The sequence below is a fragment of the Terrapene carolina genome, unplaced genomic scaffold (assembly GCF_002925995.2).
Source record: "Terrapene carolina triunguis isolate 2854851 unplaced genomic scaffold, T_m_triunguis-2.0 Scaffold198, whole genome shotgun sequence".
Lineage (NCBI taxonomy): Eukaryota > Metazoa > Chordata > Testudines > Emydidae > Terrapene > Terrapene triunguis.
Genome location: NW_020664549.1, coordinates 3,960,318 through 3,985,757, shown reverse-complemented (window position 1 = coordinate 3,985,757; position 25,440 = coordinate 3,960,318). Strand labels below are relative to the sequence as shown.

General features: G+C 50.2%; 1 protein-coding gene across 1 annotated transcript in view; it reads right to left on the bottom strand.

The window, feature by feature from the left end:
• Nucleotides 1–11,037: 11,037 nt before the first annotated feature.
• LOC113407104 (transcription factor EB-like) overlaps nt 11,038–25,440 on the bottom strand; it is a 47,685-nt gene continuing 33,282 nt past the window's right edge. Inside the window, exons 2-9 of the mRNA XM_026655154.1 lie at nt 18,661–18,905; nt 18,294–18,548; nt 17,871–17,951; nt 15,808–15,928; nt 15,517–15,573; nt 14,283–14,358; nt 13,456–13,603; nt 11,038–11,581 (exon numbers count right to left, since the gene is read on the bottom strand). Coding sequence (XP_026510939.1) covers nt 11,138–11,581; nt 13,456–13,603; nt 14,283–14,358; nt 15,517–15,573; nt 15,808–15,928; nt 17,871–17,951; nt 18,294–18,548; nt 18,661–18,855 — 1,377 coding nt within the window. The 5' untranslated portion in view covers nt 18,856–18,905 and the 3' untranslated portion in view covers nt 11,038–11,137. The remainder of the gene's footprint in view (nt 11,582–13,455; nt 13,604–14,282; nt 14,359–15,516; nt 15,574–15,807; nt 15,929–17,870; nt 17,952–18,293; nt 18,549–18,660; nt 18,906–25,440) is intronic.

Genomic DNA, 25,440 nt, shown 5'->3' with positions numbered 1-25,440 from the left:
TAAATCACTTAGGCGCTCTTGAAAATGTCAACCTGCAGGAATATGGAAAAGGCAGATTACATCAGCAAGCTTGTCTCCCTGCTCTGGCAGCTAGTCACTTAACAGAGGGCAAATGAGAAATTAAAATAATATTGCACTTGAGGTCTGGCCCATTGATTGCAATGGGTATTGGATCAGGCCCTCGGTTTTAACCAAAAGGCCTGGAGAAAAAGATCCAATAAGCTAGTTTCCCCACTTCCCTCTGCCTATAGATGGGCTCAGATCCAACTCTCATGAACTTTAGAGCACCTGACATATGCACCCAGATCCAGATGAAAATTTTGTCAAACGGCCCCTCTCGTTGGAACGGGGTGACCCAAACGCCCACTTCTGAACCACTCCTGTGAACTTCAGGCGGTTCAGATCACCTGATCAGAACTAGGCAGCTTCATCTCTCCTCTCTGCTCCTAAACTTTGCAGCCTGGTTGGAAGGGCTGGCATGTTCCCCAGCTGTAGACCCAGTCCCTTTGCTTCCATGGCGGGAACAAGCCACTGTTAGCAAGAACCCCGCTATGGTTGCTGCTGGGTCAACTCAGGGGAGGCCCTTAAATTTATCTCCAGGACATGCATGAATTTGAGGAGTTTTGAGGGGAGATGGCTGGGTGGGGAGAGGCAAACTCAAACTCTGTGCCCCTGCATGATAACATAGGAATAAAAAAAAAAATACCTGCTCCTCCGTGGAAGTCGAAGGCAGCCCTCTCTGCAGGCTCTAACAGACGCATGCACCACTCCTCAGGTAGGATCTGGCTTGTTTGAGAGACATGCACCCACCTTCCCAGAGGGTTTAATTAGCCAGCTGGACTGCTAATCAGAGGCCTGCAGCTGCAAGGTGTCACCATGGTTACCAGGCCCAGGCACACAGCCCCTCAGCCACAGGGCAGGATGTCAGAATGGGCCCAATGTAAATGGCTGGTTGGTGGGAGGGGGAGTTTGAGGGGATGGGGAAACTGCCTTTCTACCCACGGCAGCCCTGTGGGCCAAGCTGGATTTCACACAGCGATGGGGGAGCTTCATTTGCACTTAACACTAAATTGGCCAAATTCTGATCTTCAACCAGTGTCAAGCTGATGAGCCGTTCGTGCTCAGCACCTCTGAAAGCCAGGCCATTTGCTTAGGGGCCGAGCCTTCGCTACCCAATATGAAAACTGTTGGTCTGATTGACTGGTCCAAGATCACACAGTGGCATAGCTGGACAGAGAACCCATGCATCCTGACTGCTAGCTCCTCACTGCAATGGCTAAACCAGGCTCCAGCCAGGAGCTGTCTGCAGCCCCCAGGAGTCCTGACTCCCAACCCCTCTGCTGTAACCACTAAAAGCTCCACCCAAACACATTCCATCAGTAGATCTCAAAGCCGTTGACAAAGGAGGTCAGAAGCAGCATCCCTATTTTACAGCTACGGGAAACTGAGGCACACAGCAGAGCCAGGTCTAGAACCCAGGGCTCCTGAGGCCGAGGCCAAGGCTAGTGACCTATCCACTAAACCCCATTCCCTGCCACAGGCAGGCATAAAAACTGTGTGTTTCAAGCTCTAGTCCCTCCCCAGAGCTCAGAGGGCAGCCCAGAAGTCCTGCCTCCGCAACCTCCCCTTTAACCACTGGGTTATGGTTCCAGGGCATTAGCACCAAGGCTACATCGACCCTACAAGGGAGGGGTGAGAGTGCCCTGCTTAGGTACACACGTTAGCTCCCATCAAGCTTGCGTGAGCATAAACAGCAGTATAGCACAGGTAGCGGCAGTGGAGACGCAGCTGAGCACGTGGACATAAGCAGGGGAACCGCACCGCTGGTCGTAGCGTAGACATAGCCCAAGAAATTCAAGGGGAAACTTGGCATCGCTCTCTCCCTTTATCCTCAGACACCCCCACTGTTCAGGGAAACCTGACCGCACCGCGGGAGAACCCCTGAATAGATTCAGAAGCGGTTCCCTGCATCCCACCTGGAGAGCGTAAATGTTCAGATTGAGAGCTGCAGTCCCTGTGCTCAAGCCAATTACAGCGAGGCTGAAGGTGGGACTCACGCCTCCCCCCAATAGCACTAGAAAGGGTGCTTTGCTCAACAGCTACTTGAAGTGCTTTAGGTAGAGAGAGATGATTACCTTCATCTCTGGCAGGCTGGCGGTATGCCACTGACACCAGAGCAGGGACAGAGGATGGCATGCGTCCATCACCCAGAGGGGTACATTGCCAGCATGGCACGGAACCGAGCCAGGCCAGACTTATCACGTTCATTGTGCCCGAGTCTGGACACACCGTGGATTCAGGGTTCCTTTCTCCATTAGCACCCCCCTCCACTGCATGTACATATCAGAGATCGTCCCAAACTCACCCACTGAGGATGGGTGGCAGCTGATAACACCACAGAGCCGGTGTGCTTTAGAGAGTGACACAAACAACTAGAGGGAGAATGTCTACACAGTTAGGGCACTGGCCTCAGACACGAGACCTGGGTCTCTGCTGCAGACTCCCTGACCTGAGGCAAGTCAGAGCCTGCCTCAGTTTCCCCATCTGCACACTGGATATAATATCCCTGCCCTGCTTCCCAGGGGGATTGTGAGGGTTTGGTCTGCGTGGTTCAAAAGCTTGTCTCTTTCACCAGCAAAGTTGGCCCAATAAAAAGATATTACCTCACCCACCTTCTCTTTCTACTATCCTGGGACCAACCCGGCTACAACAACACTGCAAACAAAATTCTACAGCGTTTAAAAATAAATCAAAATCGTCTGAATTCCCCCCAAAAGTTGGGAGTTTTGGTGCGTCTTTAAAGGGCTTCTGACTGTCACTATTCAGCACCCACGACAAAGGAAAATAATTATAGACCAGTTCCTCTCATTGATTTCTTTGCTGAAGGCGAGTGAGCTCCAGCGTCAAAATCAAAACCTGCAGAGGAATATAAAGCTCTGGAACAGCTATGCCAACAGCACCATCTTGTGCTCCCAAGTCACAAGTGCAGTATGTTTCAAATGCAATAATAGTGCACCTGTATAAATAAGGATCCGGTTTTTCTCAGTGACAAGCATCACGGGGCAAAAATTACATCCTGGAAAAGATCCTGAATGATGGATACGGACACAGATTTCTCTACCACCAGGCACATGTGGATGTCAGGGTTATATTCGTGCATAAAAACTGTAGCATCATTAGAGAAAACATGCATGGGAGGAGATGTGTGTAAAAAAAAAGCGTCTGACAAATGGAAGGACAAATGAAAGGGGATGATTCTGATCCCACTGAACTCAAAAGTACCTGTGGCTGATGGCAGTCAGGATTCGAACACTAAGTCCACTGGTCACAAAGTGTCCCAGAACTACTGACTTGTTGTGGGACCAGCATTCAGCAAAGCTCAGCTCTCATTCAGGCACCCAATTAAAAAAAACAGATTTTTAGCTCCTGGCAACTCCCCCTTGTGACACTCACGGCCAGATTTTTCAGTAACTCAGCACGTGCAGGGCTCTTCCAAAAACCTGGCTACATATCTAGGCACCTAAATAGTTTCATAGAATACTATAGAGTTTAAGGCCAGATCATTTAGTCTGACCGTCCTACATATCCCAGACCATTCAGTTTCCCCTTAATACCCCTATGACTTCAGTAAAACTAAAGCATTTTAGTCCTCAGGACACTGCACTGTTGGGTGCCACAGGCAGAGATGAGAGACCAAGGTGCCACAAATGCCCAAGACCCCTGCAATGTCAGGGAACTGACTAGGTGAAAAATGCCCAGGTGATCCCAGCAGACAAGTCACACCCCGTGCCATAGGGAAAGGTGAAAATCTGATTCCTGCTAATCTGATTTGGGATGGGGGGGAATTCCTTCCTGACCCCAAATCTGGTGACCAGAACTCTCTGGAAAATCTGTCCCTGATTATGGGAGATGAGCCCGTTTGAAAATTCTGGCCCATGTGACCTTGGACAAGTCACTTCCCTACTCTGTGCCTCAGTTTTCCCCTCTGTAAAATGGGCATAAGTGATACTGATTTGCTTTCATAAACCACTTTGAGATCTCTGGGATGACAGCCACTGTGGAAATGCATGGGATCACCATGGCTGCTGCCCTTCGTCCCACACAAATAAACCCCTACACACGGATAGGCTGTAAATAAATATATTTTAATGATTTTTTCCCATTCCAGTTCATTCTTTTGTACATTTATTTATAAAACAGTAGTAAAATTTTTAAATCAGAGCACAGTGCATTAAAAAACAAAACACAAAAGAGATAAAAAATCCATGACTGTTCTCTCATGGCATGGGGAGCACCCCACTTCTCACGCAGGCTGGAGCAGGGGATAATGGTGTGGCATGTTCTGCATCCCATAGCCATGAGCTGAGTGCAGTATATACTGTATCTGACAGACATTGACCCCATTCTGCATACAGCACACACCGCAACTCACAGTCCATGAAGCATGCCGCACTACGGTATATACTATTGAGGAGGAGCACTTCACAAAGTGTCTGGCTAAGTTGTTCCAAAGTGACTAGTGATTCTGGGTACCCACCTCAAGTCATCTTAAAGGGGCCTGATTTTCAGAGGGTGGGGTGCTCAGCACTGTCTGAAAATACAGCACCCAAAGTCACTAGTCGCTTTTGCAAACCTTGTCTTCCAAGCTTTGCCCTCCCAAATTCACATGCTTTTCTGAGACGGTTGGGTCCGCATCATATCTGAAATCTTATGTCAGATCTTCCCACACAAATCTTGGCTTCGGTCAGATTGCAGACGCTGCAACAGACGGGGAAAAAAATCTTTCCACTAGATGACATCACTTCCTGTCCCACCCACCAACAGAAAGGAAGCGTAAAGGCATGCCACGGTTTCAGACCTCAAGAACAAAAAAGTCAAGTGATTCAAGCTGACATCTTAAGTGAAGATTACATATGTGCCCATCCTTAGTACATACCACGTCCTGAAGCCACTCAAGCACACGGCATAATGCACACAATATACCGCATCCTGTGTTTGTTGAAGCATGTCGTGAATAGTGCACAGTTATAACACAGAATCAACCTGCTGTGGGTTCAGAAAGAGCTTTGGATTCAAACCAGGCAGTTTTATTTTCCTCTAAGGGACTCCTCATGAGAGCATCTGAGCAACAAAGCAAACTAGGCCTGTCTAGGTATGTTCCTCTCAGCCCACTGGCTATGGCTCCACCAGAACTTCCAAGAATTTGACTCTCATCCCATTGGGCACAGCTCGCCACCCACCTTTCCTGGAACCTTACCCTAGCTATAACTTCACCAACTCTTCCTAAGCTGGCTCTGACCGTGCACCACTTCCAGTATCTGCTGGATTTTTAGCCTACATCCGCAGGTCTACATGTGCGAGGCTCTGCCAACAGGCAGTGCATCCATAGGCACTTAACGTGGATCTATAAGGTTCTATAGGTTCTGCTGCAGAGGATGCATGCTGCCTACCCGCAGGCACTTAGCAGAAGTCCACAAGACTCTCCGGGTGACACTTCAAAGGTGTACAGGAACACCGTGCGTCCACACAGACGCTTGCGTTGCGTAAAGGAGTTTAATGGCTGTATTGGAGGATGAACACTGCACATCCATAGGCACTTAACACAAGTCTACAGGGCTCCAGGGGCCTGCTCTGAAGGACTACTCCCGTTCATAGGCATGTAATGGCTCACTCGGAGGGAGCACATGCCTTGGTTTAACCTGGCACAACGGACACTCCCATCCTGCAGGCCCCACTCACTGAAAGAGCCACAGAGAATCCTGTCTGCTCACCTCCCCCAGAAACCCTGCATTTATATTACTGACATTTGTAAGAGCTCCCCTTGCGGGACTCCTATCTCGGGGCACTGACTAGTCGTTCCCTCTCCTGTTACCAAATATACGGGCTAGGGACGTCCCTTTCCCCTGCTCTACGCTGACTCTCCTGCCAGGGGCTGGGGATTGCCCATCTCAAGAGGTGAAGGGGTGCCGCCCTCTCCCTCCCTTTCTCTCACTCGCTTTCTTTGCCATCACATGCAAACGTCACTTCCTACTGGCACTTCTCATTGTCAGCTCGGGAGATGCCTACACCCTGGAGATCATCTCACTCCCATCACAGACCCGCGCTTGCCCCAGAGCTGTACCCTATGGTCACGTTCACACTCAGCACCCTACGATCCAATTCCTGAGCTCTTTCCTTCTCAGGGAGTTGGCAGGTTGAGTTTTCCCTTATGATTTTAGGTCCTGGCTCAGCACGAGTCACCAGGGTTTGAAGTCAAGGGAGCTCTGTGTGTGCGCAGGGGTCCCACCCGTGCAGCTCTCAGTGCAGAATCAGGGCTGGAGATGGGGCCTGATCTATAAAGCCTGGATCCGAGCGCTCCTGAACTTTGAGGATTGGGATCCAGACATTACTAATAAAAAAGATATTACATCATTCTCCAGTAATGGCCCCAAACACTATAATTTGCTGTAGCCTTCCTGCAATACTTAAGGCAGTTACTGGGGTATAATGTAGTATCATTACTAGGGCTGTCAATTAATCACCGTTAACTCACGCAATTAACTCAAAAAAATTAATCGCACTGTTAAACAATAGAATACTAATTGAAATTTTATTACAAATATTTGCACTGTAAAAATGATAAAAGAAATAGCATTTTTCAATTAATCTCATACAAGTACTGTAGTGCAATCTCTATCATGAAAGTGCAACTTTCAAATGTAGGGTTTTTTTGTTACATAACTGCACTCAAAAACAAAACAGTGTAAAACTTTAGCGCCTACAAGTCCACTCAGTCCTACTTCCAGTTAAGCCAATCGCTAAGACAAACAAGTTTGTTAACATTTACAGGAGATAATGCTGCCCACAACACTTTCCCTGCAAATTTGACAAAATGCAAAGAAGATACAAAAGTGAAATTTCTAAAGATAGCTACAGCACTCGACCCAAGATTTAAGAATCTGAAGTGCCTTCCAAAATCTGAGAGGGATGAGGTATGGAACATGTTTTCAGAAGACATAAAAGAGCAACACTCTGATGTGGAAACTACAGAACCCAAAACACCAAAAAAGAAAATCAACCTTCTGCTAGTAGCATTTGACTCAGATGATGAAAATGAATATGCGTCAGTCCGCACTGCTTTGGATCGTTATCAAGCAGAAATTGTCATCAGCATGGACGCATGTCCTGTGGAATGATGTTTGAAGCATCAAGGAACATATGAATCTTTAGCGCATCTGACATGTAAATATTTTGTGACGCTGGCTACAACAGCGCCATGCAAATGCATGTTCTCACTTTCAGGTGACATTGTAAACAAGAAGCAGACAGCATTATCTTCTGCAAATGTAAACAAACTTGTTTGTCTGAGTGATTGGCTGAACGAGAAGTAGGACTGATTGGACTTGTAGGCTCTAAAGTTTTACATTGTTTTATTTTTGAATGCAGGGTATTTTTTGTACATAATTATATATTTGTAAGTTCAACTTTCATAATAAAGAGATTGCACCACAGTACTTGTATTTGGTGAATTGAAAAATACTATTTGTTTTTTACAGTGCAAATATTTGCAATAAAAAATAAATATCAAGTGAGCAGTGTACACTTTGTATTCTGTAACTGAAATCAATATATTTGAAAATGTGGAAAACATCCACAAATATTTAAAGAAACGATATTCTATTTTTAACAGCGCGATTAATTGCATGATTAATTGTGATTAATTTTTTTAATCACTTGACAACCCTAATCATTACTAAAGATTTCCCCATCTTCCCCTTAGGCTCTTACTGTAGAATACTGTCATCTTTTCTTTTAAATAAAAGTGATCCCCGCACCCCTCTTCCCCATCCCAATTCCCCTTGTGGCTGTGCCGACATCAACAGCACTGAGAAAGCAGAAAACAAATTGAGCTACGAAGCTGTGCAAAGAAATTCTTCAGTGGTTTGGCTCTTTAGGCCAAAAACTATCTGAGGATAACAGGGGGTGGGGTGGGGGGGGGGATTGACTCTTAGAAGCCAAAGAGCCCTGGCTAAGATTTTGGCAATCGTTACCAATGTACAATCCTCCTCCTGCTGCTTCACACCAGGGTGGCTGCCCTGTTACCCAGTCTCTGTGTGGGGGCCCAGATACAGGTTTACATTAAGGATCTAAAAGACACAGTATAAAGACCGATTTGCCTTCTGTCTGAAGAACCCCAGCTCAGAATTATGATGACGTAAATCAGGTCAGGAGACAGCGCTGGTCATGTTGAAGGAGTCCTCGATTCCATTCTCTTAATGGACCAAACTTTGTTTTGGTCAGGGATAGAAATATCCTCTTCCAATCAGCGAAAACATGGCTTGTGTTGCCAGAAACATGGAAGCGGACATGGAAGCAACTGGGGGCGAGGTGGAAGACAGAGAGCCACAATGAGGACACAGAAGAAACCTTTCCCAGAGTAGGATAACTCCTTGATGTTTGCTTTTGAGCTCAGCAGGGCTAATTTCCATGGTTTCTAGGATGCCACGCCCAGCGAGAGAGAGCTCAACCTGAACATGAAGACACAGGAAGTCGAAGAGGGACTTGTTGGAGGGAAGAGGTTGTTTTTAACGTTCCCTGGCAATTCCTCGTCAAAGGGATATTGGTTCTGGGATCAACCTCAAGAAGGGGCAGCATGGGTTGGAGGAGCACCCACCTGAGAGATTTAGAACTCCAGTTTCCCCATATCACTGAGCTCCTCAGTTCTGCCCGAGAACCCTGTAGAACAGAGACCTTGTTCTCCTCCTCTTCAGAGCCAAGCTCATTGAGCAATGAACTCAGATTCCCCTCCACCCCATGTAACTTCCCCCAGCTTCTAACCCTGGCTGGCAGGGCCGGCTCCAGGCACCAGCGAAGAAAGCAGGTGCTTGGGGTGGCCAATGGAAAGGGGCGGCACGTCCAGGTCTTCAGCGGCAATTCGGCAGCGGGTCCCTTAGTCCCTCTTGGAGCGAAGGACCCGCCGCCGAATTGCCGCCGAAGAATGAAGCGGCGCGGTAGAGCTGCCGCCGAAGTGCCGCCAATCGCGGCTTTATTTATTTATTTATTTATTCCGCTTCATCGCTTGGGGCGGCAAAAAAGCTGGAGCCGGCCCTGCTGGCTGGGTTTGTGCTCTTTAAGGGCAGAAAAATCCCCTCCCATGGACATTTCAGCAGAAAGCATTTGGATCCAGGTCCCTTGACCTCATGTGGCCATCTTCCACGTGTTCGTGATGACACTGAACACACTGAGCCAAACCCAGAGGCCCCTTAACTCAGGCAAAACCTCCCACTGGCCCCAATGGGTGGCTTGCCTGAGTAAAGACTGAGAAAGAAAACAACTCAGTCAGGTCTTTCACTTATTTCACTGGGAGCAGAGGGCACTCAAAGCCTGCCAGGATTTGGCCCTCTGAGTGTTTTAACGGAAGAAGGGATCTAAGCTCACCCTGACGATAACTGAACCAGTTATTTAGGGTGCCTTCCATGAGCTTGATTTGCTAGGTTCAGGCACTGGGGATGCTGGGTATGAGGGTCCCAACTTGGAGGTTTTAGTGTACAGGGGCACATGCAAACACCTTTTCCAGGTGTGGTTCATAGGGGAGGTTCCCACACACATATGCCCCCAGGTCTCAGGTTCAGATGCAGCCCAAAGATCTACTCGGTAGTCGCAAGTCACTCAGGGCATGTCTACGGGTGCAGATGGGAGTGCGCCTCCCAGCTCAGGCAGGCGAACACATGCTCGCTCTGCTCCAGCTAGCGCACTAAAAACCACAATATAAATGGCACGGCACAGGCAGCAATGCAGGCCAGCCTGAGTACAAGCCCGTCTCAACCCCTGGGTCGCGACGCAACCAGCACATTCCTGTTCTTAGCCTGTTAGTGTGAGCCCAGCTACCACGTATCTGCCTGGGCTGGGAGGCTCGCTCCAGCTAGGATGACCAGATGTCTTGATTTTATAGGGACAGTCCCGATATTCGGGGCTTTGTCTTAGATAGGCACCTATTACGCCCCACCCTGATTTTTCACACTCGTTCTCTGGTCACCCTATCCCAGCTGCAGTGTGAACACACCCTTAGGTGCATTTGAAAAAGCTGCCCAAGTGCTTTATAGTGCAAACTGGCTGGCACCAATAAGTGCGGGTGCAAAGCCAGAGCTGGTGTCTGGAAACATCAGTAAGGGTTTAGTTCCATACCAGGCGCACACTGATGGTTTTGACCAAATATCACTTGGAAGTTTCAGGATTCATCTGAACAGACTGAGAGGAAGCAGAGATGGGCCCAAACCGGCATCCCAACCCCCTACACGCTTTCAAGGGTTAGGAACCCACTTCCGAAGTTGGAGGCTGGGTCCCATCTCTAATGGGGTGGAAGTTGAGTGGGTCTCAATAGGTCCACTCTCAAAGCCGGTGCCTTTACAAACGCAGGTGACAAATAAATGAGACTGTTGCATCCAACTCCTGCTCCCGGCTTTGAAAGTGTCCCTCTGGTATCACTAAATAATTTGTTCAGATTACCCTCCTCCTCCTCCCCCCTGCAGCCTTCTTACCCAATGAGCCTTGAGAAACACACCTCCCCTACGCCGTGACGACCAGGGACACCACACCCTCCCTCAGGAAAGCTGCACATCCCTGCCCGAAAAGAGAAGGGGAAGCCCAATGCGGGAACACGGTACGAGGCAGCCTCTGCCGATGTCTTCAGGGCGATAGCGCCAGGGCTTGGGAAGACTTTGAGGGAACATGGGTTCATGTGGTAAAGCTTGGCTGGATGCACATTTGCAGCAAGGCGCTCTGAGCGACAAGCCCCCTGTTAGCCTCCACCAGGACTCGAAGGCGCCTTCTCATACCTGACAGCCCGGCTTCCAGCCTCCACTCCTGCACTGCGTGTGGCTTGTGGGAAGTTCAGCTGAAAGGCAAGGCAGCTGGGCTGTAAATCTAGGGTCATTTGAAGGCAGGGAGCTCCGCTTAGTTAATGGCAAAGCAAGAAAGTTTGCAGATCAAGTTGTAACAACAAGGGTCTGACTTTCCCAGTGACTGTGACAACGCTTGCATAGAGAAATGTATTTCTATGTAGGCTCAAGTGTGGGCTGGGGTCCTCTTGGGTGGGGGCGTGTCTTCACCGACAAGCCTCACTCCTCGTCCTTTTCCCCAGGCTCCGAGCGGCTCCTTGTCACAGCATGTCAGCATCCTCCATGCTGAAGCTGCTCCTGCGACTGCTGGCCTTGGAGGCCTCGGGGGACATGGCGGAGAACAAGGGGTCAGAAGCCAGAGGTAACATGGTGTCCTCCATCAGCATCAAGTCCAGCTCCTTCTTGGATAAAGAGGGGAAAGAGACATGGTGGCTGGGGTCCAGCTGGTCGCGGAACCCTCTGGAGCCATCATCAAAGCTCAGGCCGTGGGTAAAGTCCAGCTGGTAGGGAGATGGAGGCAGCAGTGGCAGGGGTGGCTGTTGCTGCGTCTCCTGATCTGGAGGTAGCTGGGGCTGCTGAGGCTCCATCGACCCGTCCTCTCCGGTCACTTCTTGCTTCACGACCTGCTGAACTAGTTCTGCCACGTTCACGCCGGAGGGTGAGGAGGCGGGCAGCCCATGGAGGCGTGCCTGCATCTCCAACTCCTGTAGGACAGAGAACACAAGCCAAGAGTCCTTACTAGGGGCACCAACGACACAACAGGGAGCGGGAGGGAGCCACTAACTGCTCTGTGGGGAACCCTCCCCCAGCCAGAGAGCTGAACTGACACAATCCAGCAGCCAGGCATAATGGGTGAAAGGTACCACTGTCACATTAAGGACCGCAGGGTTTACAAAGCTGCCAGTGCGGATGCTACAGGCCAAGACTGTCTGAAGCGACTAATGATTTTGGGCCCCCAACTTGAGACCCCTTCAAGGGGCCTGATTTTCAGACAGGGCTGAGCACCTGCCCCTCTGAAAATCAGGACCGTTTCAGATGTCTTAAGTCAGGCACTTTTGACCACCTTCGCCCTGGCCACCACCCACTCCAAATACGGCAAATAAGACCCATGGCTCCCTGAACCACTAACAGCATTTTTGTGGTTACTCCCACCTCTTCCCATTGCCACTAAGCGTGGCTCACTTCAAATCCTCGAGCTGCACCCCCCCTTTCAAATATCCCTCTCAGGGGACTGAACTGGTGACAAGGCCAGATGGAAAAGGCAGACAGCTGGGGACCTTGGAGAGGGGTGAAGAGATTCCAAGAGAGACAGCAGAAGGGAAAGATGGCAAACTACACAAAGAGAGGGGGAGTGGGAGGGGATGCCCGGGGAAAGAGAGAAGGAGGAAGAGGCAAAGAAGAAAACAGCACTTCAAACTTTAACCCATAAAGTCCCCAGTCCCTGCCAGGTTTGCTATTTCATAGGCTGAATTCCAGTGGTCAGCGACCCAAGGATAAGGTGAGGCAGACATTGTGGGCTCAGTGCTTTAGTGCAAGCAGGCTGCTCGCTACTCTACATGAAATCTCCGGGTAAAGCTGGCGCCAGCATCCCCACCTGGTACCATAAACCCTAGGTCAACCTGGCGGCCTAGTGAGGCTCCTAAATCCATACCGAGGCTCCTTAAAAACCTCTCTTTAGGTGCCCAGAGATGGATTTGGAGCCTGCCATTAGCAAACAGGTTTGAAAGGGTTAGCCCAAGTGCCACAGCCCAGGAAGCACAGGCCACCCCACGGCAGGAACAGCTACGAACACGGCAAGCCTGGCTCCCACGCGAATGCCACGAGCGTTCCTTGTGCTGAATGGAACCTCTCCCAAACTAGCTCGTCCCTGTCACTGGTGGGCTGCAAGCCAAGGGCCTGGCCTGCAAAGCAGCACTCACAAGTCAGTCACAAGACAGGAGCAGCCCCCTACCACACCTGAATGTCTGCAGTAAGTGAGCTGTGCAAACAGCATTGCCAGGGGCCTGATGCAAAGCCCACCGAAGTCAGTGGGAACCTAGCCAGTGACTTCACTAGCTTTGGCTCAGTGTGTGCATGGAGCATCTCAAAGGGACAGAAACAAATCTCAGGTGATGCCAGCGTGAGTCTGGACGGACTCCATTTAGGTCAATGAAGATGCTCCAATTTCAGGGCCTTAAGGGAGAACAGAATCTGGCCCAGACCCACTGTGAAGGGGCAAGAACAAGATTGGAGCGCCTGAAGGTGTTTTAGGTCTACACCAAGAGAAGAAAAAAAACTGTGGCACCTAGTCTTCAAGTCTGGGTCAACTGAGTCAGGCTCGTGGAGCTAAAGACAGCAGCGTAGGCCAGGCCGGAGCCTGCCCTCCAACACCCTTTCCTGCACAGGGCTTCAGAGCCCGGGCTCCAGCCCAAGACTGCATGGCTACACTACAATTTTTAGCATGCAGCTCTAGCCACGTGAGCCCAAGTCAACTGACCTAGGTGACCCGTGGCCGTGCCGTGGGTCTCTTATTACAGTGAGGACGTACCCTCAGGCTGGGTTAGAACAGGGAGGGATGGGGGGGAAGATAGGAACGCACCTGGATACGGATCAGTAACTGCTTATTCGTCATTTCCAGACGCCGAGAGTGATTCTCCAGATCCCGCGACCTCTGCAGGTCCTTCTGCATCCTCCTGATGTAATCAACCGAGGCCTTCAGGATCGTCCCTTTGTTCCAGCGAACATCCCTGGGGTTCAACATGGGAGAAGTCATTACAGTCTGTGCTGTCAGCTCCTTCTAACCAGCTCCAAGGCCCGGAGAAGTTCTGCAGAGCACTGCTGTACTGAAATGTGCCTCTGCAAACGTAATGCCCTGAATTACCATCCTGGACACACTGATGTAGGGAATGGCACTGGCCTGGGTCAATATACACACGCCATTATCCCAGTCTCTGAAAACACCAAGCACCAGACTCCTAGGGAATTCAATGTGGGACCAGACACTGACACCTGACCGGCCAGTATCAAAGCAGTTGCCCAGCTGGAAGATCAGATGAAGGAATGAAAATTCTCAGTGTGTGAAACAGAATCTGACTCGGCACTGGAACAAGCTGTTACTAGGAAACAGCAGACAATCATCTACATCTAGTCCATCCCCTGGCCAGGGCCAGCTTGATCTCCACCGTAAATCCTCAGGTGCCTTGTCCAGTTAAGTTATACATGTCAAACAACGGGACCCCCACTGTTTCTCTGGGACGAACATTCAACAGTTGCCATTAGGAAGTTTTCTCCTGATCTACAGAGTAAGTTTCATCCCCCAGGGCCACACCATTTGGACCATCCTTAACAATTCCTCTGCCACGCACCACCAAATCCACATGGGATATCTAAGACAAGGCGACTTGTACTGCTTGCAGTGATACTTACAGATCATTGGCTTTTGGGATCAGCATTCCGAGTTCTTTGATGCGATCATTGATGTTAAACCTTCGTCTTCTTTCAACTAAAGAGAGGGAAGAGAAAGAGAGATGGAAACTGATCCAGGTTTAGGAATTTGGGACCAGCTTCAACGCTCTGCTGTTTGTACCACACTCAGCCCCCCACTGTCCCCAGCCTGGATTATGGGAATCACCAAGTTCCCCAGAGAGATTCTCGTCCCTTGTTCTCCTCACCCAGCTTTGGGCGAAGGGACTAGGAGAGCTATTCAGAAGCTGGTTTGTCCCTGTCACCCAAACATGCATCCTTCAATTCTGGAGGACTGCAGTTTACATGTGATCGATTCCATGGGCACAGGGCAGTCAGAGGTGGGGTGGCAAAGGTCTAGATGGGGAAACATTCAGTGGGTGAGGGATGGTATAGAGAGGAGGGTGGGTTGCAAGAGACGTTGGGAAAGGTGGGGCCGTGTAGAGCCACATTGGATGGGAGAGAAGTGGTTGAGGGTAGCATGTGGTGTCATAGGAGGTACTGAGTATGACAAGGGGGCTCGGAGGTGGGGTGGGAGAGATTTAGGGTGCTATTTAGCATAGGAAACCATTGAGACCAAGAGCTTAGCACTATTCAAACAAAGGAAGAGACATTTCTATGGAGAAAGAGAATATTAGAGTTACATTAGACATGGTACCAATATCTATGGGATACAAACCATCATATTTCAGGGCACAAGCCAGTAATGAGGGCTCATGAAGAAACTTCCCCCAAAACAGGTTATCCCATAACTGTCCAGAAGAGACTGTCTCATCTTACTTCGATTATAAGACCTTTGTGGCAAGAACTGTCTCTTTGTTCTGTATGTACAGCCCCTAGCGTAATGGGGGCTTGGTCCATGACTGGGGACCTGAGGCACTACTGCAATAAAAATAAAATAATCACAATAATGGGGTTTCTTATACTTTCCTCTGAAACATCTAGGGCTGGCCATTGTCAGCCAGGGTACTGGGTTAGATAGAGCCCTGCTCGGGGGATGCTGTGGGGATCCCTATACGCCATGCATGAGAGGCACTAGGTGGAATGGGCTGTTCAGACAGATGAGTAGGATGAAGGTAGAGTGAAAGGGAAACCAGCGATACAGACAGAGGGGCCTCCAGGAAAAGAATGGGGGTTGGGCTGAAGGAAACTAGGGCAGGAGACCCAGCCTTGCAGCTAGAATGAACCATCCACTCACTCAGGTTGTGATTGTCCTTCTTCTGACGCTCTTTAGCCAAGGCACGGTTCTCAGCATCTACAAGACAGACCCAAGAGGTCACACCACACTTGTTACAAAGCTGTGTTTTCTCACCACCTCTCCCAGCATCACTCAATACCTAACGTCAAACAGGGTGGGCAGGATTCTGTTTGACCCTCACCCCACGTAACCCTCGCCACCATCAGTGGCACGAGCATTGACGCAGGATTTGGCCCGACCTGACAGACACGGACGCACACATAGGCTGCAGTCAGAACTCACATGCGTTACCTGTCAGGTCTCTCTTCTGAGTGAGGTCAGCGGGGCAGGAACTGCTGGTGACAGCCACCAGGGACGCCGTCAGCTGGGGGTCACCACTATATACATTCATGTGACTGCTGGACATTGGAAGCTGAAAAACAAGGGAGCACGGGACTAGTATGGTTCTCGTCCTCCTCCTGGACGAGCGGGAGATGGGATCAGGGAGCTAGAAAGCTGGCTCAGGGCTGGCTCTCCGGGAAGATTCCAAATCATAAGGCCTTGCGTGAAGGCACCACAATCTAGGGGCTGCATGCAACTGGGAGCTGGAAACTCCTGATTTCTACTCCCTGCTCTGCGGGACCTTAGGCGAGTCACTTCACCACTCCGTGCCTCGGTTTCCCTATGTACAAAATGAGACCAAGGCTACTGACCTAATTCACGAGGGGCAGGATGGTGATGACTCAGACACGGAATCCATCAGGCTGAGATTTTCTAAGGGACGTATTGACTTTCACTGGGCGCTAGGCACTAACTCCCTTAAACCCCACTGAAAACCCCAGCTAGAAACATTTACAAAGCCCTAAGTTGCCTCACTGCTGCATGATAAGTTCTCACGGTGGGACGCTACGTGACGGAAAGGGATGTTAAAAATCAATCAATCAATCTTCACCTTGCTATGGTGCCTTCCATCCAAGGACAGGATCTCAAAGCATAATCAAGAAAGCCTCACCACGCACCCTGGGAGTTAGGTATCCTTAGCCCTATTTTACAGATGGCAACACTGAGAGGTAAATGGACTCGCCCATGGACACGCAGTGGCTGAATCAAGAACTGAAACCAAGACTCCCGATTCCCCTGCTCTAACCACCAGACTGTGATCCTCACAGTCAGGCCGAAAGTTCAAGTGGTAGCAGCCAGTGCAGGGAATGCACGCCTCAAACCCTGCTGAGTTTGCACGATGGGGGACAGTCACGGTTGCACAAAACAGAATCTGGGTTTTTTTAAATCAAGACGAGAAGAAAAAATCAGGCGTCAGCTCCCGCACAAGAAACGGTTGAGATAAAAGGAACAGCTGGGAGAGGTTCTAGAGCTGTCGTAGAGGACATCAGACTAGATGGTTACAATGGTCCCTTCTGGGCTTAGAATCTATTAAGCCCTCCCAGCCCTTTGGGGCTCGTTTAAAAGCAGGAGCCTAAGGAAAGGGCTCATGGAGTCTCATAGCAGTCAGTCGTGCTACTGCACAGCTTTCCCCTCCCCCAGCCCACACACAGCAACGCCAACCTGATGTTTACTGTCTCTAGGTCAGGCTGCAGCCAGCTCAGACTAGCACTTGTTGCTGACTTACTCGGCAATAATAATCACTACAACCCCAGGGGCTGGGCAGGGGGAGAGAGGCTCAGTCAGTTTGTACACACCACGACGCATGATTTCCCACTGCCTGCCGGGCACTGGGCCAGGCAAAAGCCATCACTGACATACGGAGAGTGTGCAGCAAAATCCCAGGCTGCAGCCTTGACAGTTAGTAGCAGCAATCGATGCAGGGACACCCCAGTTGCCACATTCTCAGTTCCAGCCGAGCTCCGCTCAGGGCAGGAATTGAGGGGGCAGGGTGGTAAAGGCGGCTTCATGCCTCCGGTGAGCCTCCCTATATTTTGAGCCCAGCCAAAAGCCTGTCTGGCCCCCAGTGTGAGTTAGAGCAGCCACTGAGGCTGCTCTAGCTTACTCTCTGCTCCCCACAGCCCAGAGGGGTTGGCCTGGCAGCTGAGAATAGCAAGAGCACAGCAGTGCTCCGTCCACGCCCCCTGTGCCAGGTCTGCTAGACTGCACTAGTGTACAGCGGTTACCCTGGCTCTCGGCCACCAAGAGAAGGGGCAGAGAGCCACAGACAATCCGTCCCAGAGGGTATGGGTAGCAGAGTCACCACTCTCCCTGGAGGGTCCCTTGCAGCTACCCTTTAGCTGGAAGAGCTCAGTCTCCCCTAACCTAGAGCACATATACTCTAATTGTTCCCTAGCCAGCACATGTCAAATGCAGGCTCCTCCCCTCCCTCCAGAGTCAGGATAACCGTCCGGAAGTCAATCAGAGACACTCACGGTGTTGGGCATGTGCATTTCCGGGTTAATATAGCCCAAAACGTCATCCAGACGCATGATGTCATCAATGACCTCGTCTATCTGGAAGAGAAAGTTGCATTCTGATAGAGCACACGGCTGGAGGTGCGGGGTCACCGGGCGAAAACGAAGAGACAGCTGAGGGTTTCCTCAGTTCGGTGGTTTCATTTTTGATGCTATGTGCTACCTTGTCCATGAAATGCGCTACATGCTAGCTAGGTATTTATATCTTATGTCCCACCACGCCTCCTGCTGGGAAATCCCAGCTCTCCGCTCTGCTCCTTATAGCACCTCCTGTGAGAGAAGCCAGGACTGGAGAGACACTGATCACATGCCACTTTTAAATCCTTCCCTTCCTCTCCCCTAGTCATCTTGGTGCTCTATAAACCCAAGCCATTTCCTTACCTCCCTCTCCGGGTTGGAGCTGATGTTGAGCATGGCCATGGGGCTGTTGGGGGCGCTGTTGCCGGCTGAAGAGGACATGACATGGCCGGGCCTGACGCCCGGCGAGGCGGCAGGGGGAGGCTTCGGAGAGTGCCGGATAGGACTGATGTGAGCAGCAAACTTGTTCCCGTAGGTTTCAGAGATATACTCCTGGACCTTCTTGTCCCGTGACTTCTGCAGATGATACGTGGTGGGGTTCTCCAGGTACGACTGAACCTAAAAATCCACACACCCCCCAGGCAGGGGAAAACCATTAGAGCTCTCAACAAGGCCAAGACTCTCCCTTCCCCTCCCAGGAGAGAAGGAAACAAACTAATCTGCACTGTACCTTTAAGACCTCTCCGGGCACGGACGGTGGGGATTGGAATTGGACTGGAGTGTTGATGGCAGGCGTGGGGGCCAGCGGCATCTGCTGCTGCTGCATATAATGCATCACCGCCTGCTGCTGCATCCGCTCCCTCTGCTCCTCCTGCTGCGCTTGCTCCCGCATAAGCTGCATCCGCAGGCCGATACGCGACGCCATGGCGCACGTGTGGGGCAGGTCACAGCTCTTCCCGAGGCACAAAGGAATTGCTGAGAGAGAGAGAAATGGGATGTGTTGGACCATAGCAAAGGCTGCGATAGGATTAAATCAAGCCCAAGGGATCCGGCTCTAATGGCAGTGCTCTTGGGTTGTGCCCGTCATCTAGATATCTCAAAGTGCTTCATGTAGGGAGGGTCAGTAATGTTATCCCCGTTTTACAGATGGGGAAACTGAGGCACAGGGCAGCAAAGGAGCTTGCCCATGGCCACCCAGAATATTTCTCTGTATGACAGCTGCATCCACAGCCAAGTGACCTCTACCACCAGTGGCATCCCAGCCAAGATCAGGGCCCCAGTGTCCCATAAGGACTGCAAGACTAGTCCTACTAAGGCAGCGCCAGCCTGTGACTATTCCCTGAGGGATCATTCTAAAAAGCGTGATATAAGGGTTAACTATGAGGACGTTCGGTGCTGTACGTACACGTAATAAAGCCTCTGCCCGGAAGAGCTTACAATCGAAATACATGAGGCAAAGGAAAGAAGGATTATTATCCCTGCTTTATACCTGGAGAACTGCAGCACAGAGAGGCTGAATGACCTGCAGGCAGCCTATGGTAGTGCAGGGAACTGAACCGCGGGATGTCAGTTTTCTAACCAGTGTGTCAAACTGCCTCCCAGACTCAGGAAAAGACCCTCTGACTCCCAGTCAACACCGAGCAGAACAGAGCTTCGATCTTTGGGCCCCAGCACAAATAAACAGCCACGGCAATAAACCAACCCCCAAAAGAGAGATACACAAAAAAGCCATCCACTGTTTCCCGTGACAGCTTCAAAAATTGTCCTTCGATTTGTAAAATCCTGGGGTTTAAAAAAAAAACCAAAACCAACACTAAACTTGGGGCCAAAATCATCATCTTTCCACCTTCGACCACTGATCTGGAATGACCCACTGAAGGCGCTCGGAATAAATAATAATCCCTAGCTCTTATCTGGAGCTTTTCATCAGGAGAGCTCAAAGCGCTTTATAAAGGAGGTCACTGATCAGATGGGGAAACTGAGGCACGGGGCAAGGACGAGACTTTGCCCAAACTCACCCAACAGACCAGCGGTAGAGTTGGAAATAGAACCAAGTCTCCTGAGTCCTAGTCCAGTGCTCTATCCACTAGGCCATGGTGCACGCTCCCCATTCATTGACCCAAACCCATTTCCCAAGGGATGCTGCCATATCAAGGGACCAAAGGCACAACCCTCTGCTAGGGAAGGGGGGGAAGACGAGTTTCCAGTGATTCAGGCCTGATGTTCTCCACCCCCCAGACCTCAGTAGGCCATCTTCTGCTGAGGGATTGGAAATTCAGCCAAGATTTTCAAAAACAGGGGTCTAAAATGCGGTGCCCTGGTCGATATTTCGGCACCTACATAAGCGAGGCCTGATTTTCAGAACTGACAGGCACCAGAAGGTCCTGTGGGCATAGCAGCTGAACACAGCCACATATCTAAGTAGGCGCCAAGGAGCCTCAGTTCAGGCCCCGCCATTTCTTTTCAATCTTGGCCTTCGTCTCTCTAGTACCACTGTGCCTGGACTCGCTGCTGTCCCTGCTCTGGGAGAGGAAATGATTCAGGCCTGGTCCCTGCGTGTACTCGGATGCCAGGCTCTTTCATGACAAAGTCACTTTGCCTTGCTGTCAAACATGGGCCAGTTGGCAGAAGAAGGGGAGAGAGCTCCTAATCAGAGCCATTGCCCGATAGGAGGGAGAGAAAGTGGGTGGGTGAAGAAAACCAGCAATGCGTGGAATCCTTGCAGTGAGGCGAATCCAGACCCCAGTGCTCACTGATCTTTTTGTGCTGGTTTCTCCTGGAAGCTGGAAATCGATGCCCTGGATTGAGGCACTTCCCAGCTCTGAGACAAGAGACCAGTCAGGGTTCCAGATATTCTGCCACCCACCCAGACCCAAGACTGCCTCTTATTTCCATGGAGAGCTTCCAGGTGATGTCTCTACTGCTACAAGAGAAACTCAAGGCCCAGGAACCCAGCTGGGGGTGGGGGTGGGAGCACAAAGGGAAAGACAAGAGAATAGGCCAGAGAGAGAAGAAAGAGGGTAATAGCCAGTTAGTTATTCCTGGATTTCAAGGGAAATCCCATTGATGTGCTGCTGGTGGGACTCAAAAGAAAGATATGTGAAGAGAAAGAGAACATGAAAAAGAGAAAGACAGCCAGAGAGAGAAAGAGGAAGAAAGAAAAGAACCTTCCACGGGAAGTGGAATGACACGGTTTAACTGTCTCTTAGCTGACCTAGCATGACCCACACCCAGTCTCCCTTGTCCCCTAAACCTAGAGGTGCTCCCCATAGCATGGTGGTGGGGAGACTGTCAGGAGTAATTAAACTCAAAGCCAGAGTGAAACCTTAACCCTCGAACAATGCGAACAATGCCCCTTCTGTCCCACGAGCCTGCACGCAAGAGTCTGGAGGCGAGAGAGGCAGCACGAGGCGACGGAGAGCGACGCAGCCAGACACAGACAGGGCTCTTGTTTGTCCATACAAAGGGGATGGGAGTCCATTCAGGTGCAGTGAAGCAGTGCTAAAGAAGCCTGCAGAGACGAGAGGGCTCCAGAGGGAGCCGCCCTACCTGAGCCATAACTGAGTATTACTGACTCATCCATCCTGCGAGGTAGGTACAGCTCAGTGTCATTACCCCCATTTTCCAGATGGGGACAGGGAGTCAGTGGGAACAGAACCCAGGAGTCCTGACTTGGGACCGTCTGCTCTACCCACTAGACAAGAGTCGCCCAAATGGTGGGTCGCGGGAAGGTTCTAAGTGGGTCACCACATCCAGGGCCGGATTAACCCATCACGGGGCCCTTGCCTAAGCAAACACACCCTTCCTTCTGTCTCGGGCCAGGGGGAGTTCCTGCAGGGGTGGGGGTGAGCCCACCATGAGCCCGGAGCTTGGCCTGGCCCTGCGGGACAGGAGCTGCTGGGTCAGTGCAGGCACGGCTCACTGGGGTTAGGGTTGCGGTGCCGGGGCGGAGTGTGCTTATATGTAATGATGGGTCGCAAAAACAAAATAAAAATAAGACAAAATGCAGTTGGTGAGTCGCCTTAGGAAATGTTTGGGAACAAATCCACTAAACCACCTGCCGATGCAGGCTGTGCAACTGAACCCAGGGGTCTTGACTCCAAGTCCACTACTCTAATTGCTAGCTCACACTGGGCTAGCCCATCATCCATAACCTGGGGAAGATGGTGAGTGGTTCAAAGCAGAATTTTCCCTCCAGACTGCAGTGGCTGAAGACATGTGGGGGGGAGGAGGGGAGAGGAGAGATATTAGTAGAGAAGAAGGCGGCAGGAGGTGCACAATTCAGCAGCAGGAGCAGTGAATCTGGCAATACAGGGAAGGGATGCTTCCTTGTATATTTTGAATGGACTTAAGGAACTGAGCGTGGTCAGGGGGAAATGGGGTACCTTTCCCACTCAGCCAAGCCATGCCACTCCCATGAACGGTGACACTACAAAGTGTCCTACAGAGGCCAATCCAGAGCAGAAAAATGCAGCAGGGGGAGAGGACCTGTCTAACTCCCATCCCACACAGTCCTGTCAGCGCTTCACTTCTGACCCTTGCCTCTCTCTCTTCTCCAAGGTTTGCACAATCGAACACCTGGGAACCCATGATGCTGATAACCACGGAAGCGGGAGGAAGGATGATCTTGTGTTTAAGGCACAAGCCTCAGAGCCAGGACCCCTGAGCTCCATCTGTGGCTTTCGGACCACGAGCAAGTCCCCTAAATTCTCTGCGCCTCATTCTCTCTGTTTGCAAAGCGAGGCTAATGCTACCTATCTGATGTGGAAGGTGTGGGGTACATGGAGACACTGTCTGAACAGGTGTATTGTTTTTAAATACCATATCTTTGCTCCCCAACACACACACACAAACACAAACCAATCAACAGCTCTGGATAATAATCCAGTCCAGAGGCCCAGCCACTGACTTACATTTACTGAGTGTTTTTCATTCAGAAAGGCCCCAAAGCATTTTAATATTCTAGGGGGTGGGAACACGTCAAAACTGGGCTCAGAATGGAAACTGTCTCATCCCCTTCACTACAGAGTTGCTGCTGTACTAGCAATCAATTCTCGCACCACTAAAATGCAGTCACCTCTGAGGCAAAATACAGGGTGCTGTTTAAGGATGCACTGCATTTTGGAGAAAATAAGTCCAGTGGAAACTGCAAAGGGTATTCGTGGAGGCAGGATGCAATTAGCTCCAAGGGAATTTGTCCAGGACACTTGAGCTAACATCACAACGCTGGCAAAGAGAGCTATACATGACCCAGGGGGGATAGGGTACTGGAGTACAAATCAAGAGACAGGAGGACTGATTCTCAGCAATGTCATGGCCCTTCTGTGCTACTCTGGCAGCATAAAAGGGCCTTAAAGGGTGTGGAACGGACCCCTGAGAAAAGACACTGCACGCCCAAGTGTGAGCTAGTGAAAAGGCTCCATATGGCCCCTGCTCCCAGCCCCTGGCATGGGCAGAGTGTACCGTGCTGTAGTTATTCTTTGCTTCCCGAGGTCTGTAGGGGACTGGGCAGGCCCGTGCACGGCTCCAGAATCCAGGCAGTGCAGAAGTGGCTTAAAGCCCCCTTCCCTCCAGCATGGAAACGGAGTAACTGAGAATCAAGCTCTAGGGTCTGGTCCTGGCACAGCCACTGACTTACGGTGTGACCTCAGCCAGGCAAGTCACATCCCCATTGCGTGCCTCAGTTTCCCCCATTGGTAAAACAGGAACAATGATACTGACCCACTGTTATAAGAAACCTGAGATCTATGGGGGGGGGGGAAGAGAGATGCATCATCATCATCTATCCGTGGCACTTATATGGCCCATCTGAGCACCTCACAGTCTTTTCTAAAGCATTTCTCCTCACAACCCTCTGTGAGGCAGGGCAGGGCTGACGGGGAAACTGATGCACAGAGACACTAGGTGACTTGCCCAAGCTCTCATAGGAAGTCTGTGGCAGAGTAGGAAACGGAACACAGGTCTCCCAAGTCCCAGCTTAGTACCCTAACCACTAGGCCATCCTCCCTCTCTCATGACCTACAGGTGGGCAGGGCCGGAGTTTTACATCTCAGGCAAAAGACACAGGCCAAGAGTTTCAGAAGTGCAATGGCGCTCAACCTTTCCAGATGACTGTACCCATTTCAGAAGTTCGATTTGTCTTGCCTGCCCCCAAGTTTCATCCTACTTAAAAATGACTTGTTTATAAAATCAGACATAAAAATACAGAAGTGTCGCAGCATGCTGGTACTGAAAAATTACTTACTTTCTCATTTTTACCATATATTTATAAAACTAATCAACTGGAATATAAATATTGTACTTTCATTTCAGTGTATAGTATACAGAGCATGCTATAAACAAATCATTGTCTGTATGACATTTTAGCTTGTCCTGTCTTTGCAAGTGCTTTTTATGTAACCTGTTGTAAAACTAAGCAAATATCTAGATGAGTTGGTGTACCCCCTGGAAGACCTCTGCCTACCCCTGGTTGAGAACCATTGCACTAGAGGTTTGGGGGCCTAACCTGAGACCTCTTAAAAGGGGCCTGATTATCAGACAGCCCTGAGCCCCTCTGCCCCTTTACGGTGTCTCTAACTAGGCATCCAAAAGCACTAGTCACTTTTGAAAAATCGAGGCCAGGGTCCATAGGGGGGGAAAAAACTGCACCAGCTAGTAGCTTATTTGGTTTTTTTCCATTCATTCCAGGGCACAACCTGTGCCAGCCTGATACCAATTTTTAAAGAGGGAACAAAGAACAATCAGGGTAAAGACCCTCTTTGTGAGTTAACTCGCATCCTCTACCAAAAGGAATGAGGAAATATTTAAAGGGGAAACAGAAGCCAAACAACCCGGGTTTACTTAGGAATAAATGTAGCCAGACAAATCTGAAGGGTTTTTCTATTTAAACAAAATACATAATGTTAGACAGAGGAGACGTGGTGGATACAATATATCTGGATTTCAATGAGGCATCTGATACACAGTGCCACGCGATATCCTAAGGGGGAAATTAAATCAAGCCGGCTTGGACAGAAATACGATTACATGGATCAAAAGCTGGCTATTGAACGGCAAGAGGAAGGTAATTAATTATATGTGGTGGCTCATCTCGCTGGGGGAGGGGGGGGGAGGAGTGGTGAGAGGTGCCCATAGGGTCCCACTGGGAGGGGTATTAAGTGTCATTTCAGTTAGATGATTTTTGCAAACTAGCTAGAAGACACAGCAGAGGACATGGCGAAATTTGTAAGATGATGCTAAGCCTTGAGGGGCAGCAGAGTCAAGGGAAGTGCAGAAATAAACGCCACAGGGAGGGAGAGATGATAGACTGGCCTGGAACTAATAAAATAAGGCTGACTGTGGACAAGTCTCAGCTAATGCAAGTGAGGAGTAATCATCATAAACATCAAGTGTCCCATGCAAGGAGAAGCCTTAAAGCAGCAGTGACAACAAATCATATGAGCCCATCTTGGAGGCACCCAAAAGCACTTTGTAAACGGTCTTGAAATTGCTTCCCTATTAAACAGCAGCT